Below are 18130 nucleotides of genomic sequence, written 5' to 3' on the forward strand. Positions count from 1 at the left end.
GAACTATGGTGATGGAACACGGGCGACTTGGTGATGGGAAACACATGGGGATTACAATTGAGATGAAAAAAAAATGCACAAAATGATAAAAAAATAAACTATTATATAATAATAATAATAACTCAGGCGATTCAATGACTCAAAATAACAAGTCAATGGTACTTCTGGCCAACCAGCTATAAAGTGGGAGTTCCCATAGCATCCCTCCTCAAATACATTGATTCGCTAGAATAGTTCACAGAATTCAAAAGATACTATAATTACTACCAGTCATTATAAAACAGCAGTGAAATGGAAGAGCTGACAGGGAAAGCTATGGGGCAGGGCGGAGCCTTCATGCACGCCTTCGTTGGGCACACTGACCTCCCAGAACCTCAACATGGTCACCAACCTGGTAGGTCTCCAAACCCTATCACTTAGAGATTTTTGTGGTGACTCCATTACTTAGATATGATTGAGTCACTGGTCATTGGTGATTACCTACTTTCCAGTCCCTCTCCCTTCCTCAGAAGAGGGTTTTAAGTGAAGGGGAAGAGGCTAAAAGTACCAATCCTAAAAATCACACAATTATTCCTCTGGCAACCAATTTCTATTTGAAACTATGGAGGGGCCCAATAAGTCACCTCAGCATAAAATCTGTTTCATAGAAAAAAAGAACAGGCCCTCCCGGGTGGCACAACGGGTAAGGACGCAGCACTGCAATCTAGCAGCAGCCACTTCAGTGCGAGTCAGATCCTGGGCCCCAGAGGTGACCCACATGGTGCAGCAGACCTCTCCTGATGGGCCCGCTGCTCCCCTCAGCAGTGTACTTCGTCAATCTGCCTGGTCTGCTCCCCATTCCATCTCTGGCAAATCCTCTCACTGTCCCTGCACCTCTGGCCTGTACCCCAGTTCTGTATACATAAGTAAATCTTAAAAAAAGAGAGAGAGGAAAGAGAAAGAATGACACTCCTCTTCCCAATATCACTCAGGAAATTCTAAACATTTTAGAAGTTTCTTTGCCAAGAACTAGAATGAAGAGAAAAATATATATTTCTTATATATAATAGTCAATTCCCACATCCATTATTGTTAGGTCTTGTAATTTGTTGCTATTCTATCATTCCTTCCATTATTATTGCACTAGAACTATGTAAAAAGACCTACTAGTAATATATTTACATAAAGAATGACTAGATGCTAGATTTCTTTTTCCATTTATTTTTAAAATGAGCTACTTCCACCACTAGTGATCAACTAGTTGTTTTTCATTTCTTAATATTATATACTTATGAATATAAACTTTTCATAATTTTTAATCCCCTGCAATTGTTACTCTTACTGGTACTCAATTTGTTTCATCTTTGGTCAGTGAAAGCCTCTTTAGGTTGACTTCTGGGTCATTCTAACACACCCGAAGTAGTCTCTGATAGCTTGTACCTATCAGATTCAACTTAAAAATTCCTGCTCCAGAACTAAAATCAGTCACATCCCCAAAGAAACTTCATTTCTTTTGATAGAAAATGGTATCTGGATTTCGTGAGTCACACCTGTCAATTCACTCATTTATCAAAAATCTTCTGAGCAGTTAGCATATCAGTCACTGTACTTGGTTTTGAAGATATAAAGATATAAACTCAAGAAGCTGACAAAGCATTGGCATATCCTTAGAAAGAATAAATAACCAAGAGAGATATAACAAAGCAAATAAGCTCTGGCTAAAATAATCCATTTGGAATTTAGCTGATCATGTAATGTTCTTTGATCTAAACAGCACTCATAGAAATGAAGGAGAGACGTGATTCATAATGACATGGTTAAAGAAAGTCTCAAAGGATTAGACCCACACTGCACCTTACCTAACAGAACTGAGTCAGTCTCCAGGTGTAGAAGCACTCCTGCTTATAAATGTCAATCAGCAAGGAGCACAGGACCAGACTTATCTTCGGGTGTATAAAATTACACATAAATAAGTGCCTCTCTCATGGAGAGGTTAAGGCTCTTGCTAAACCAAGGAAATCTTTTCTTTTCAAGCATCCATACACTTACTATCAGTGTGTATCTTACATTTAATGCCTGCAATTTCAAAAATGAAAGTAAAATATTTCTAAGTATTCAAAATGTTTTGAAATTTGCAATATTTCCATTCCCAAATATTTTATTTCCAACTAGCAGTTACAGGCCAGCTTGTCGTTTGTCTTACAAATTTTCTCTCTTCATCAATTTCTACTCAAATTCTTTCCCTCCCTTGCTTAAAGTTTTTTCTTCCTGTCTGCAAGCACAGCTTATCTAGCAGCCTTGCTTGGACTGATAAGAAAAGCATAGACAAGATTAAAAGAAATTGCTTCCTGCATCAATTTTAGAAGGAAAATTCCTTTAAAACAATATCCAGTATTCTGTATTCTCAAAAGACAAAGAAAATAAATGTTAACCTATTTGTAAATGTTTCATGCTGGACACAAGCTACAAAAATAAAGCATTATAATGTGAAATAATATCTCTTACCTTCCTGCACTAAAAGCTGATTCTGTGTCAATGTACACAACACCTCCTTCTAATCCTCCCATGTTTGTGGGTAATGTAGCCAAAATACTCATCATTATACAAAACTGAGTTTTTCCACAACCTGGTGGACCTGTAATCTTTTAAAAAGAGAGAGAGAGAAAGAGAGAAAAAAGATTATTTGTATAAAAATCACAAGCTAATTAAAGCAAAATTATTTTTAGGAATTAAAAAAAAATAATCTTTCTAGGTTCCCAGAGAAAATAAGCTTAAACACTCCAAAACCCATCCTGTGTAATGAATAAACTTCTCCCCTATGCATCTTGGGATGCATACCCCCTGTACACCCATAGTTATGTACCATCCTTGAGAGAAATGAGAAAACAGTCACTCAAATCGTTGTGGGTTCCATCGCTGTGTTGCAGGCAGGCAAGGCCAGGCAGGGCTGGTCGGGCCAGGCAGGGGGGCAGGGAGGCTCAGGAGGCAACCGAGTTCCTCAGCCCCTGGCAAATGTACACCGCCTTTCTCCAGCCTCTCTGGCATTCTCTCTAGCATTCTGTCTCATGGTCTCTTCTCAGAATGGTCCTCCTCCCCAAGCCACCGCTGCTGTCTTTATCCCTTGCCTCTAGGAACAGGCGTGAGCATTTACACATGTGTACAACCATGTTCTTTGGGCCCAAGTGTCAGTAATTACAGGTGCGAGTACCCCGTGTTCATGCTCCAAGTGCTTTTTGCATAGGCTGCAGGTGGTGAATGTAGAGGCTAGCTATGGGAGGATGGAAAAAAGGGCCTGATAACTTCACTTGTCCTGCAATAGTTTAATAAAAAACTTTAGTTGAGAAAGCTGAAGGGATTCATTTAGCATTCACAATTTAGTGTTAGATACCTTTTCCTTATTAAGGCATCTGTATAACAGTATGATTTTGAAATTATTTGAGACTTTAATAATTCTGTTAGCCTTTGATACAAATTGGCTTTTCAAAACAATTCTGTGTTAGTACCATTAAAAACTTTAATCTTTTTTCTTTTTATTATTATTATTTATGCATATAAGAACTGGGATACAGGCCAGCAATGGGGGCATGGGGGGAAGGACTCACCAGAGACAGAGTAGGGAACAGGACATGCAGACTGACCAAAAAACACTGCTTTTCAAAACAATTCTGTGTTAGTACCATTAAAAACTTTAATCTTTTTTCTTTTTATTATTATTATTTATGCATATAAGAACTGGAATACAGGCCAGCAATGGGGGCATGGGGGGAAGGACTCACCAGAGACAGAGTAGGGAACAGGACATGCAGACTGACCAAAAAACACTGCTGAAGGGAGCAGCAGGGGAGACAAGAGAAGTCTGAGGTACCATGTGGGTCACCCACCCTGGCCAGGGATGGAACTCATACTGTAGAAGCTGCAGATAGCCTCACAGTGCTGCACTTCAATCTGCCATAGGATTCACTAAATGACTGACATTCATAAGCAGGAGTGCTTCTACACCTGTAGACTGACTCATTTCTGGAAGGTAAGGTATAGTGTGAGTCTAATCCTTTGAGACTTTCTATAATCACGTCACTGTGAATTCACCAGAGACAGAGTGGGGAGCAGAATAGGCAAACCAACAAAGTACACTGCTGAAGGGAGCAGCCAGGGAGGCAGTAGAGGTCTGCTTCACCATGTGGATCATCTCCGTGGCAGGGATCTAAGATGCACTGAAGCAGCTGTGGCCAGCGTCTTAACCCATTGCACCACGAGGGAGAGTCCAGAAAGTTATTTTGAGATGATGAAACTTGAAGCCAAGATATCTATATCTATATCTGTATCTGTATCTGTATCTATATATAGTAAAGGAAAGGAAATTAATAACATGAGTTAGTAAAAATTATTTTTTAATAATTTTTAAACATATGCTGCTTGTTCTGCTCCCCACTCGGTCTCTGGTGGATCCATTCACCTCGTGCACCTCTGGCCTGTACCGCAGTTTGTATGCATAAAGAAAATAAATCTTTAAAAAATAATAATGGATATAATTCCATCTATGAAACTGCCTTCTTTACTATTTCAGTTTGTTTGGATGTCTTCTCAGATGGGATTAGACTGTTGATTTTTATCTCTCTATTGCAGGAGAATCATCCACTCTGGCTCTTAACATATATGTAGTTCTCATCCTCTTGTTATTGTTATTGTCTTCAGTATATAGTGTCTTCGCAGGAATCTTTTTGTCCCAATTGTTTACTTTTGTTTACTTTTGTGAGATTTGGTTTATTTTAATCCATAAATCTGCCTAATGAGGCATATGTAGAATTGTAATTCACCACAATCTGTTGAAAATAAAGGTAGCTAGGAAAAGAAGGGAGCACAGTGCCTGTGTCAACCTTCTGTATCCATCCGTCCTTCCCTCTGGACTGTACCTGACGTGACACATGGCAATCTTACAAACAGACCCAGTAAGAATGCCAGTGTCAGCCTAGATGGGGAATATTAATTAAGGTTTATTTCATTTTTAGACTGAGATATTGTTTTCCTCCTGTAACCTAGAGGGCCACCTGACACTCTGATTCGTAGATTGTTGGTTTTAAAGAACCCCAAACTCTTTATAGGCCTTTTATCATTACCAAACACAACACAGATTATATTAATTATCACATATCAAAGCAAAGGAAATTTCTATCTGTGAAAGTGATCTTGCGATGATAAATGCACCTCAGAGTGCTACCTAATGGGGGCCAGAAAGCAGCCTTTCCACGCATACTCTCTAGAGGTCAAGTCAGGGGTAACTAAAATTCCCACCCCCCACAGTCCCTTTTGCCAGATGTTCTAAGGTTTAACAAGCTTAACACTAAAAAACTGGGGGGTTTTAATGGAAAGGTGAGATAAGTCATTTTAAATTAAGATGTGTATTAAAATATTCAATAACATATCAAATGCTGTAAAATGTAAAACATTCTGATTATTCATTTGAATAAAACATGTAAAATTCTATTTGAGATGTGTAACAAGCACAACTGACATTTTTCCTACTTCATTATTTTTGTTTTCTGATTCACTATAGTCTTGGGAAAGAAAGGGCAACCTGTAAATAACATAAGATTTTTGGGTTTGTTTAGGTTTTTGTTTAGTTGGGGACATTTTTTTTTTTATTTTGCATTATAATTTACTTTAAAGTTGGGCCCTCCCTAGTGGCAATGGGTTAAAGCACAGCACTATAAAGCTATCACAGCCACTGCAGGACGAGTTCCATCCCTGGCCATGGGGGTGACCCACATGACATGGCAGACCTCTCCTGAACCATTCACTACTCCCTTCAGTAGTGTATTTCAGCCAATCTGCCTGTTCTGCTCCCCATTATCTCTCTGGCAAATACTCTCATCCCCCTGCACCTCTGGCCTGCACCCCAGTTCTGTATGTATAAATAAATAAATCTTTTTTAAAAAATTTACTTTAAGCCATAACAATTTCAAATTCTTTAGCAAGCTCAGATCCTTTTCAAATATTTTTTCCACTCTTACTAATCTCAGAAAAAAACTGATGCTACATGCAATTTTTTATGAGTTGACTGGAGTTGAATTTCATTATTTTTTCAGGTTTACTTAGTGGGTTAAAACATTCAACATTAATAATTTTTAGCTTCAGAGAGTTTAGCTCTGAATTCTAGCAGCCAAACCACAAGTTTCAAGTTATATTCAATTCCCAGGTTCAGCTCCAATAGCGGTAAGAAAGAGAGAGCATGCCAAACCAGAACAGCCTAAGTTATTTGTTTCTTGGAGACTCAAGAGTGATACATTCACACACAGAAGACAGCAGGAAAATGCAATCAGCTTCATATAGCAGAGCCTGAGTTTCCACCACCCTGCCTGAAAAATGAAAAAGTACTGAAAGAAAGTGACAGATATGGCCCTCCATAGGCAGGGGGTGAGCGCGCAGCACTATGAAGCTATATGCAGCCACAGCAGCAGGAGTTCGATCCCCGGCCCGGGAGGTGACTGACAGAGCACAGTAGACCCCTCCTGTCTCACCAACTACTCCCCTCAGCAGTGTATTTCAGTACATCTGCCTGTTCTGTTCCCTGTCTGTCTCTGGTGAATCCTCTCACCTCCCACACCTCTGGCCTATACCCAGTTCTTGTATGCAAAAAATAATCTGAAAAAAAAAAAGTAACAGGTAGTGATGATCACCCAATTATTGACAATGAAGCAGATATTAATAATTGATTTAAAGAGGAAAGAAAATTGTCCCTAACAAAGGCAGACCTAGTTGTAATAAAGTAAAATGAAGCTTAGCCATTTTAATGTTAAATGAGATTAAAAGATTAAAATGAATATGATGCCCAGATCTGCTAAAGCAAGTTAACTCCGTACTCAAGACAGGGTAACAGAATGGAGCAATCTGTCAAGTTAATAATTTGCAAGAAAAAAAAAATGTCTAAGAAAAGAGCATGACTCCCACCCCCAGCATCTAAATACTATTGTCTTCATTTGCTGTACAATTAGATAGATATATGATTAAGTCTTCTGATCCATGGGCTCATTTTAAAAATAACTAACTCTCCAACTCCTAAAAAAAAAAAAGTAAGCAGTCTTAGAAATTTGGGCCAGGTAGTACTCTGCTTTGTGAAAGAAACTCTGATCTTAAATTACATCACATGAAAGACTTTATATCTTGAATTATTTCCACTACTCCCTCCTATTTCATATTGACAACTGTATCACAGAGAGGGACCCCATTTTTATGTTTTTAAGGAAACTCCATACTATTTTCATAGTGGTTTTACCAATTTACATTCTCACCAACTGTATGTTAGGGTTTCCTTTTCTCAACATCCTCATCAGCATGTATCATATCCTACCTTTTTGATAAAAGCCACTCTAACAGCTGTGAGGTGAAACTTTATTGTGGTTTTACTTTGTATTTCCCTAATGATAAGCAATGAAGAATATCTTTTCACGAGTCTGCTGACCACATGTATGTCTTCTTTGGTGAAATTTTTTGCTATTTAAATGAATACATTTACAACTATGAACCACTATTGTTAAAAATCTATTTGCACAAAGGTCCAAAAATAATATGTAAATAGGATTCTGGCACCACCTGGTGGCATTACACTGCAATACAGATTCTAGTATTTATTCTTCATCATCTATTGATAACAGGCATCTGCTAGGCATACTCCATACACATTTTTTAAATCATTCTTAGAAGACAAGAAATAAAATAAGTTATGTATCCAAAATAAACTCATTATCCTTGAGGGGAAAATCTACACTTAAATGTATGACTGGCAGGATAGAAGTTTCTACTCTTGTTTCGAAGTTTGCTTAAAGTTATCTATGCCCCTAGAACTCTCGGCAAGAACCCCCGTAGGTGTACTGGTAAACAAAGTGTATTAAGTAACCACATCAGGTGCTTAGTAAGCACAACAATGCAATTTTCAAGGAAAGATCTGTAATCGTTTTAAGATGTCCCAAATTCTTCATATTTTTTTCAAGGGGTAGAGCCAATCCTTTCCTTAAGTGTGGGCTGGACTTGACTCCCTTTTAGCAAAAAGAATTGGCAGAAATAATAACATGCAGCCTCTAAAGTTAAATCACCAAACTCATTTCCACTTCCACTGGCCATCCTTGGGATTACTCACCCTGGGGAAAGTCAGACATCATATCCTGAGGACTCTGCATGTGGAAATTGGGAGGAACTATGGCCTCCTGCCAATAGTCAGTGCCAATTTTCCAGTATTGGGTGAGCACCTCGGAAATAGATCTTCCAGGCCCACCCCACTTCCAGATACTATTGATACATCTCTTATCAAGATCACTGAACTAAACCACTCCCAAAGAAACAGAAATAATAAGGATTGCTGTTGTTTTAAGTCACTTAGTTCTGGGGTAATTTGTTGGGCAACGATATAAAAATAATTCAAGAACTTATTACTTCCTAGGAACAAATCCATCTAAATCAGGAAGTAAAAATGGCTCACTTAGTTTAACACTATCATATGCCCACGGGTTAACTTCAAATTTCCTTTCTATTACACTAAGTGGTTGTCATCTGAGAATTACCCCAAATTATTTCATAATATTTCACTATATTCTTCACTTTCTAAGCTATTTTAATGAAACAGCCACCTAAGTAGATCTCGTTGGCCAGCAAGGATTTTCATTAACATCTTTCTGTAAACCACTCTGCTAGGTACTAAGGATCCATAGGACTCATTTTAGGGCAATGCCCTTCAGGTACTTACAAATCAAATTAATCTTCATGAAATAACAGGTCTTTCACTAAACATTTTCCCTGACTCTAAAAGTAATAGCTCAAAGAGGAAAAACTTGGAAGTTTCTCCTTTACCTCTGTGAGAGACCCACACGCCACACCACCATGCAGGGCTTCATCCAAAGCAGAAAGAGTAGTAGATAAGAACGCTGGGGAGAGAGCAGCAGACCTTCGTGACTTCATCTCATAAGCCTAAACAAAACAGAGATTAAGTTCTTTTCAATCTCCATATCTAGTCAAAAATATTTATCAGGGCCCTCTCTGGTGGTGCAATGGTTTAGTTAAAGCACAGCACTATAAAGCTACCACAGCCACTGCAGCATGAGTTCGATCCCCCGACAGGGAGCTGACCCACATGGCGCGGCAGACCTCTTCTGACCTTCCTGATGCTCCCCTCAGCAGTGTACTTCATCGAACTGCCTATTCTGTGTCCCATTCTGTCTCTGGTGAATCGTCTCTCTCTCTCACAAACACACAGACAAACAAAAACCGCCACCTCTGGCCTGTACCCCAGTTCTGTATGAATAAATAAATAAATCTTTAAAAGCAAAAAAACATACACCAACTTCAATTTTCAGCTGCTGTTTCCCCTTTCTCCTCTATTTGTTTACTCTATTCCAGGGACTTTGCTAAATTTTGTGGAAATAATATAATAGAAAGAGCCCCTGAGTCCCATTACAGAAAGTCAAACAGGAACTGTGAAGTTAGTATTAGAAATTAAGCAACTAATTACAATACAACTAATAAGAGATATTGCAGTAGAGAGAGTGAAGCCATATAGACAGTGCACCTGATCTGGTTTTTGTAATCCAGGTAGGATTCCTGGAAGAGCTGGATGTCTGAGCCAAAATCTGAAATAACCATTGAACAAAGGGAATGTATAAAAAGAGAAGAAACAATTAAAGGTCAAGAAGGAAGAGAACAAATGGAAAGTAACAATTTTTTTTAAAAAATAGCTTCTTCAAATGGCTGGAAGATGGAAGTATGGTCTTGGTATGACAAGCTTTGAGGCTAAAGAAATAAGCAGGGGCCACATTACAAAGCTCCTGGATGAAGTCTGTGCTGAGAACAACAGAACGGGAAGATCCAGCTGCATTTGGTTTGTGGAGAACAGCTTGAAGGTAGGTGTGGCAGACTGAAAAAAAGGACCCCCAAAAGGTATTCAAATCAAATCCTTAGAACCTGTGAATATTTCCTTATTTGGAAAAAAGCCGCTGTTACAAACGAAATTGGTTTGATCACATGCCCATATGAGAACAATTGCCTCTTTATAATCTTTAATGTTACAAATTACCATTTTATTAAGTTGTCGAAATGAGCAGAGATCAAGCCACAGAACTGTAATCATTCATTATTTAAATAATAAGCATTCATTCATTCAATAAATTTCAACTGACCACCTACAGTATGCCTTCCATATACTATTAGGAATATAGAAGTAAACCAAATAGTTTCCATCCACTTGAAGTTTACAATTTAATAAATTGTAAATTTGGTCATATCCAAGGCTCTTCTGCCTCTGTGAAGATGTAGAAAAACCTCCATATTCATACTTATGAGTCATAAATGTTCCCACTTTTGTCTAATCTCACTTATCAATACTTAAATTAGCTAAGCCTTGATGATTACCACAGATTTTTTTGAAGAATATATTCAGGCACAAACTAGAAAAAGTAAAAAATATTCAAATGAGATAGTAAGGTCAGTAATTTGCAATTCACATAAATACATTTAAAAAACATTAAACAAACATGGGATAGCTCTTGCTCTGGAAAAACAAGATGTTTCCTACCAGGGACTAAATCTACTTTTTGATAAAATCACAAGACAAAGTATGAAATAACAATACAATTTAATTTTAAAAGGACTTGTGATAGGGTCCTCCCTGGTGGAACAACAGGTTAAAGTGCAACACTATGAAGCTAGCAGCAGTCACTGCAGCATGAGTTCAATCCCCGGCACTGGAGGTGACCCACATGGTGCAGCAGACCTCTCCTTTCTGGCCCACTGCTCCCCTCAGTAGTGTACTTCATCAAACTGCCTGTTCTGCTCCTCATTCTGTCTCTGGTGAATCCTCTCACCAACCCTGCACCTCTGGCCTGTACCCCAGTTCTGTATGCATAAATACATAAATCTTTTTTTTTTTTTAAAGGACTTGTTATAAAAGACTTCACTTTTTTCAAGATTTAGGATAAATTTTTTTTAAGTATTTTTTACTAAATCAGTAAGCAAGGATAAGCCTCATCTGTGTACTTTATGCTGCAGAGTAAGTGATGGTGGTAAAAGTTAGAACTGTAGAGACAGTTCTAACAGGAAAAATACATTATAATTTATCCATAAAGTCTGCAAACTTCCCCCAAACAAACAAAAGAAAAAGCTGACCTTTTGAAATATCACTATTAGCTACCAAGAAAAATCTCCCTGTTGCTCCCTTACTCCCATAATTACGAACTGCCCCCATGAATTTGTATACATAACTTTTTCACAAATATTCTCAACTAAAGGACTAACTTGATGATCTGAGTGAATATTTTTGAGATGTTCATACTCAGTTTTTGCATTGGTCATATCCTAAAACAGATTTTAAATGAAGCCATTTCAGAATAAAAATTACAATCACATCATAAAATATATATATATAGGTACACATACTGTTTGCATCTGTGGTGCACAGGCCCTGCTAACCACACACACAAGGTCATGGACACCTCGATAGCTAAGGCCAGTCATCTTCATAAGCTCCAGTGGAGAAAGACATAAAAAGTTCTAAAGAGAAATAAAAAGAATATTTTAGGTATATATGTGCAACAAAGATTGAAATTAAAAGGAAAATTGATACTTTTTTATGTATAGATAAAAGTGAAATGTATTGTAGATCAAAGACTCACATGTTCCATATCGTATAGCCCTTGAATATGCATTAAATAAAAGATATGATGATAATCTTAACTTGTAATTATTCAAGCTACTTGGATAATTAATACACCAAAAGACAAAACAGGGTACAATGAATTTCTTCCTAAACGATGAGATCATTCAAAAGAAGAATCTGATAATTGAGAGAGAATAATGAACTACAGAATGAACTGCTTCATAATTTTAAGAGCATTTAAAAGTATGAATATCAGGATTATGAAATGCATCGGAGAACCAAAGATACTGTTACTACACAAAGTAATTTTTTTTAATTTAGCATGCACTGAAAGCCTGTTTTATTAAGGATTAAACCCTAAAATAAAATCTTAAATCTTAATTAATCTCTTAAAAGGAATTTGCTGTACTATTGTGCTTAAAAATCCAACATCTGTTCTTTGCATTTTTCTTCCTTCAACATAAGAAAATGATCCTATTAATTTGCTTTTGAGGAGAAACCAACAATTGGAAAGGATTACTCTATCCTTTTTTTAGCTGAGATAATACTGATTTATAACACCGTATATGATTTAGCGAAATTAAGTTCACATTTCCTCAGATGTGTGTCACTGAGTCACACCCACCACCAAAGCACCCACAATCCTTTACCACAGCCCACTAGGCTCTCTCCCTACTTTGTTCCAGCCCCCTGTTCCTTCTCCTCTAGTAGCCTCAATTCTGTATATTTCTAGGGTTTGTTTTGGTTTTGTTTGCTTCCTCATTTTTTTGTTTGTTTCTTACATCATCGCATATTCCTGGTAAAATTCCCACCACCCATTCACCCAGGATCCATCACCATAGTCCTTTGTGTTCTTCTCTCCCCTGTTCTGATCCCTTTTCCTCCCCCTCCCTCATAGAGTATCTCTGATTTATGGTTGTCTGCTAGTTTTTATTTTTTATTGTTGTTACTTTTTTTTCCTGATCCCTTATTTGGTTCCCCTATATTTCTCCTATAAGTGAAACCATCCAATAAATTTTTCTTTTTCCTTCTGGCTTATTTCACTAAGCATGATCCCTTCCAGCTCCATCCATATTGCTGCAAAAGGCATGTGTTTATCTTTTTTGATTGCTGAGTAATATTCTGTTGTGTATATATATAGACCACATTTTCTTGATCCAGTCGTCTATTTTGGGCATTTGGGTTGTTTCCATACCTTACCTATTGCAAATAGTGCTGCAGTAAACATAGGGGTGCAGGTATCCTTTTGAATTGTTTTGTGTCATCTGGGTAGATTCCTAGAAGTGCAATTGCTCCATTTTTAGTAGTTTGAGGAACCTCCACACAGCTTTCCATAATGATTGGACTAGTTTACACTCCCACCAGCAATGTAGGAGAGTTCCTTTTTCTCTATATCCTCGCCAACATTTGTTGTTTAATATATGCCATTCTCACCGGGGTAAGGTCCTATCTTATTGTGGTTTTGATTTGCATTTCCCTGATTATAGGTGATGTTGAACATTTTTTCATATGGCTGTTGGCCATTTGCATTTCCTCTTTGGAGAAGTGTCTTATTAGCTCTTCTGCCCTTTTTTTTTTTTAGGTCTTTTTAGCCCTTTTTAGCTCTTCTGCCCTTTATTTTGCCTCATTATTTGACTAGATTGTTTACTTTGTTTTCAGTGAGTCATGTGAGCTCTTTGTAGAATTTTGTCATCAGTCCCTTTAAGCGGTACTATATGTTTTCGGTTTATTTTTGTGAATTCCTTTGTTTTCTTTGTCTATGCCCTACAAATGAGTGAAATCACCCAGTATTTGTCTTTCACCTTCTAACTTACTTCATGTAGCATGATCCCATCACATGTCACAATGTGAAAATTTCTTATATTTTTATATTTAAGTAGTATTCCTTTGTATATATATACCATATGTTAATACACTCTTCTGTCACTTGGCATTTTCACTTGCATAACTTGACTATTTGTAAATAGGGTTACAAGGAATATACAAGGGACATATGTCCCTTCAAATTAGTGTTTTTTTTATTCTTGGGTAAAAACCTATCTGTAGAACTGCTAGGTCATATGGCAGCTTTATTTTTATATTCTGAGGAATCTCCATACAGTTTTCCACAAGGGGTTAGACCAGTCGACATTCCCACCAACAGTCTATGAGTGTTTCTTTTTCTCCACACCCTTGTCAGCAGGTTGGTTGCTGTTGTTGTTTTTATGATATGGGCCATAATCACAGGAATGAGGTGATATCTAATTGTGGTTTTGATTTACATCTCCCTAATGATAAGGAACACTGAATGCTTTCATGTGCCGTTAGCCACCTGTGTGCCTTCTTTGAAGAAGTGTCTATGTAGCTCTTCTGCTCATTTTTTGATAGGGTATTTTATTTTCTCTTGTTGAGTTGTATTAAGTTATTTGTAGATCTTGGAAATTAAGCCCTTGATCGCTATCTGGTGTGCAAATATTTTCTCCAATTCAGTAGGATGTCTTTTTGTTTTAATGAAAGTTTCTTGCAATGTATAGCAGCTTTTTAGCTTGATGTCATAGTTTCATTTGTTTCCTTTTGTTTTTCCTTGCCATTGGAATTGAGTTCCCAAAGACATAATTGAAGCCAGTGTCATGGAGAGTTTTGCCTCTGTTTTCTTCTGGGTTTTGGTCTTATATCCAAATCTTTAATCTGTTTTGAGCTAGTATTTGTGTATGGGGTGAGAGAGTGATCTAGCTTTATTTTTCAGTAGGTGGCCGTCCAGTGTTTCCTTGACCATTTCTTGAAGAGAAACCTTTCTACACTGTATACTCTTGGCTTCTTTGTCATACATTAATTGTCCATGCAAATATGGGTTTAGTTCTGCACACTCAATTCTATTCCACTGGTCTATATTTCTATTTTGTTCTATTATCATACTATCTTGATTAGTATACTCTTGTAGTATACTTTGCAGTCTGAGAGCATGATACCTTCATTCCTCTTCTTTTCTGTTAGGATTGCTTTGGCTATTCAAGGCCTCTTGTGGTTCCATATAGAGAAATTATCCACTTTTAAAAGGGATAATCTGAGTCATATTTCTCATATAACTACTAAATTTCCTCCAGTAAAATAAATATTTTAAATTTAGTTTCTCTAGAATCCCAAATAAATGGCAGAGATGTCTTTCACCTTATGCCTTGGGCCATTATCCTCCCACAAAATGCAAAAATATTGAATTTGGTTAAGAAAATCATATTTGGAAAAATAACCTGAGCAGCTTATTATTTAAAATCAACCTTTGGAGAGGCATCACCATTTATCCATTCTTTTTTAATAAGCCTAAGTTTTCAAATTTCAATTTTAGCTATTTAAGAATTAAGAGCTATTAAGACATACTTAAAATTAATATATATTTTCACTGAGGAAAGTGACATAAATTTTACCTGACAGGTTATAATCTGATATCTGCTCAGTCGCTCACACAGCTCCTGTGATAAACCCACTCGTTTTAGTTTCTTGCTACCCATGCCTCCAGATGCAGCAACAAAAGAACCTTGAAAAAAAAAATCAGAAAATAGCATAAATGATAAGTGGCCTATCTAAATCACTCTACAAAATAAACAATTAAAGTTTCTCCATTTGCAAATAGTTTTTAAAATATAATTGACAAAATAAAGGGAACTGTAGAATCTTTCTAAGTAAATAGGGAAGACAACTGTCAAACATGCACACAGAAGAACAAAGCAACCCAAGAATGTGCATTTCACACAATTCTTTGATACTAATGAATGCAATGCATCACATTTGTAACTCACCTTAAGATTTTTCAATACATTTATAAATTTTATTTGGCTGTGTATTTAACTTCAAGGCTTACTTCCAAGAACACTCCTGAAAAGTCTTTGTTTTCACTGCACCATAATTACAACAAATATATTGATCATTTACTGCACACCAGGCACTGTTCCAAAGCTGTACATAAATACCACTTTTAATCTTCTGAACAGCCCCTATTGATTACTGGGTTGACTATTAGCTATATTTTTTTATTAGCTCTATTTTTACAAATGAGAAAGCTAAAATCTGTAAAGATTAGCTATTTTGTTGTCACTAAGAAAAAGAAAATGATGGATCTAGAATCTGAACCCAGAAAATCCAACTCTGAGGCCACTCTACTATACATCCATAATCTTCTTTAGGCTCTCCTTTTCCTGTAAGTCATAGCAAACTATGACGTCACACTTTCCAAATTTAAATTGCTTTACTACTTTAGTTGCATTCCAACATGCAATTATAGAACGCTCTTATTGAACCTCACTAGATTACATGAGACTTGTGAAATAATTGTCTTTGGAGAGGTAGAATAGACTCTAGCTCATTCCCTTAGTAATGCATAGAAAAGGGATTGTGTTGTCTCATGGCAACATAGCCACTGGACAAAGTAGAAACTGCAATGCTATTCCAGGGGATAAAGTAATATAATTATCAGAAAAGGGGTTAAATTTTGGGACAAAAATACATACTGAAATTAAGCGTGTTCATTTCCAACACCATGGCCCAAATTTCTCCCAAACATATAAATTCTCTATATTTGAATAAATATTTAATCTCTTTCCTCCCTCTGTCTCTTCTCTTTCTCACACATATACACATACCTCCCACAAACATAAAATACATCCCTCTCATCTCTCTCAAGGGGAATGTGTCTGCATTGATTGGTTCACCAGGTGACATCTACTTTATTTCCTACTATCTTTACAAATCAAGTCACTCTGGGCTAGGACACCATCTAGACAGGTCAATTCAACTGAAAAGGGGGTCTATAAACCCCAAACTACCTGGATTTAAAAAATGACCAACTGTGCTTTCCCTTTTTGGGGCCACTGCCTCACCTTCCTGGACTAATGCATACTGCCACTGGTCACACACTGTCCTACCAAAAAAAAAAAAAAATCATTCATTTGCTCCTTTCAGAAACACTTCAGCACTCTGGTAAGGTACAAGAATCATTTAAGCATATTCCCTCCCACTGGAAACTCATAATAAAAGAGGAAAAGAGATATACAAAAATAGAGATATGAATAAGCAATGTCTTTGTTATTTAAATGTGCCTTGGGAGCACAAAGGAAGAAGCACCTGTCACTCTCAGCCTTCACATAGACCAAGGAACCCCGAGGCCACACAATACCTTCCAATGCTTCCTAGAGTGCCATTAAGACCCTTTACAAACTGCTCTCTCCCGCCCCTCTCATTCATAAATTAGATTGCAAGGCCTTGATGCTGGCCTTCCTGGCAAAGCAACTTTGCCTCTTAGTGTCTTAATTTTCTCAGCTCTAAAATAAGAATAAGTAAAATATTTACTTCATAGGAATGTAGCGAAGATTAGATTTGAATGGTTCCTGGGAAGAATTCGTTTAACAGTCATTATCATGATCAATTCATTCAGCAAAACATTGTGCAGTGCCTCTGGTGTGATCAGCGGGTCACAAGTGCATGTTGGTAGGTTACCCAGTGCCATAGGCCTCCTTGACTTTCCTCCATAAAGGCTTTTCCCAAGTCAATCTTGTCCTCTCCAATATACCCTCCACACTTTGGACATGATGTCCATAATCTTATTAACGTATTATTATGCCTTGCTTGTTTGTTCTTTTACCAGAGACTTTAAGTTCCTGCAATGTATGCAATGTATGTGAGTGTGTAAGTGCACATAGATGATTTGGGGGTAAGTTATTCAACCCTAAAGAATGAATCCTCTCCTCCCCATCAAGAAAAACAAAATAGTGAAAACTGTGAAGTCACACATTAAAGCTAATATTTATTGATTCGTGATTACGTGCCTGACACGACTCCAAACGCTTCGGATGTTTTACCCCATCTTTAGATTAAGATACTGAAACAAACGATCGAAAAACCTGCGCAGTTGAACACTGGCAAGTTGAGGAGTTGGCTTTCTGACTCCAGAGTCCACATCATGAAGCAGAATCTCTCCTCTAACACCACGGAAGTGTGTCAGACCCAACATCTTCTAACATTGGCTCCCTAGACTGCATCCCAAACTGCCCACTAATAGGCCTAAATATCACCCGATTCTCTTAAAAGCGTTTTCTTCAACAGTAGCAGCTTCCCAAGCAACTCTAGAAGGCCACAAACTCCCTGCCTGTGGCGGGATTCTCAAAGAGATCCCTACCGGGCATAAGGGGCGTGTCCTGCACCCAAGACTCTCCGCTCCACGGAAAGCAATACCCACGGGCCCAGAGAGGAAGAAGGAAATAATGAGCGCACCCCACTTTCCCGCGATTATCCCCCACGTGAAACTTTCCAGTACCGGATCTGCAGCATCCAACTTTCAAAGTTTCCCCCAACCCTCACACAGTTGCCCGCCGAAAGCTTCGCAAGGCAACAACCCAAGCGCTGGTTGGGTCGTCAGCCTAGAGCGCTATCCAATCAGCGATGGGAAGAGGCCCAGGCTGGCTCCGCTGCTTCCTGGGAATTGTAGTTCAAACGCTATTATCAGTCTATGAGATGAGGATGAGGCAGAGTCAATTTCCCAATAGTAAT

The 18130-nt window shown here is 37.7% G+C and overlaps 1 protein-coding gene across 1 annotated transcript in view; it reads right to left on the bottom strand.

Moving 5' to 3' along the window:
- RAD51B (RAD51 paralog B) overlaps positions 1-17973 on the bottom strand; it is a 505595-nt gene extending 487622 nt beyond the window's left edge. The window contains exons 1-5 of the mRNA XM_004682077.2: positions 17898-17973; positions 15016-15101; positions 11395-11508; positions 8818-8934; positions 2485-2621 (exon numbers count right to left, since the gene is read on the bottom strand). Of these exons, the coding sequence (XP_004682134.2) occupies positions 2485-2621; positions 8818-8934; positions 11395-11508; positions 15016-15099 (452 nt within the window). The 5' untranslated portion in view covers positions 15100-15101; positions 17898-17973. The remainder of the gene's footprint in view (positions 1-2484; positions 2622-8817; positions 8935-11394; positions 11509-15015; positions 15102-17897) is intronic.
- Between the last annotated feature and the right edge of the window lie 157 nt (positions 17974-18130).

Source organism: Condylura cristata, unplaced genomic scaffold, assembly GCF_000260355.1.
Source record: "Condylura cristata isolate star-nosed mole 26May11 unplaced genomic scaffold, ConCri1.0 scaffold00013, whole genome shotgun sequence".
In the NCBI taxonomy this organism is placed as follows: Eukaryota; Metazoa; Chordata; class Mammalia; order Eulipotyphla; family Talpidae; genus Condylura; species Condylura cristata.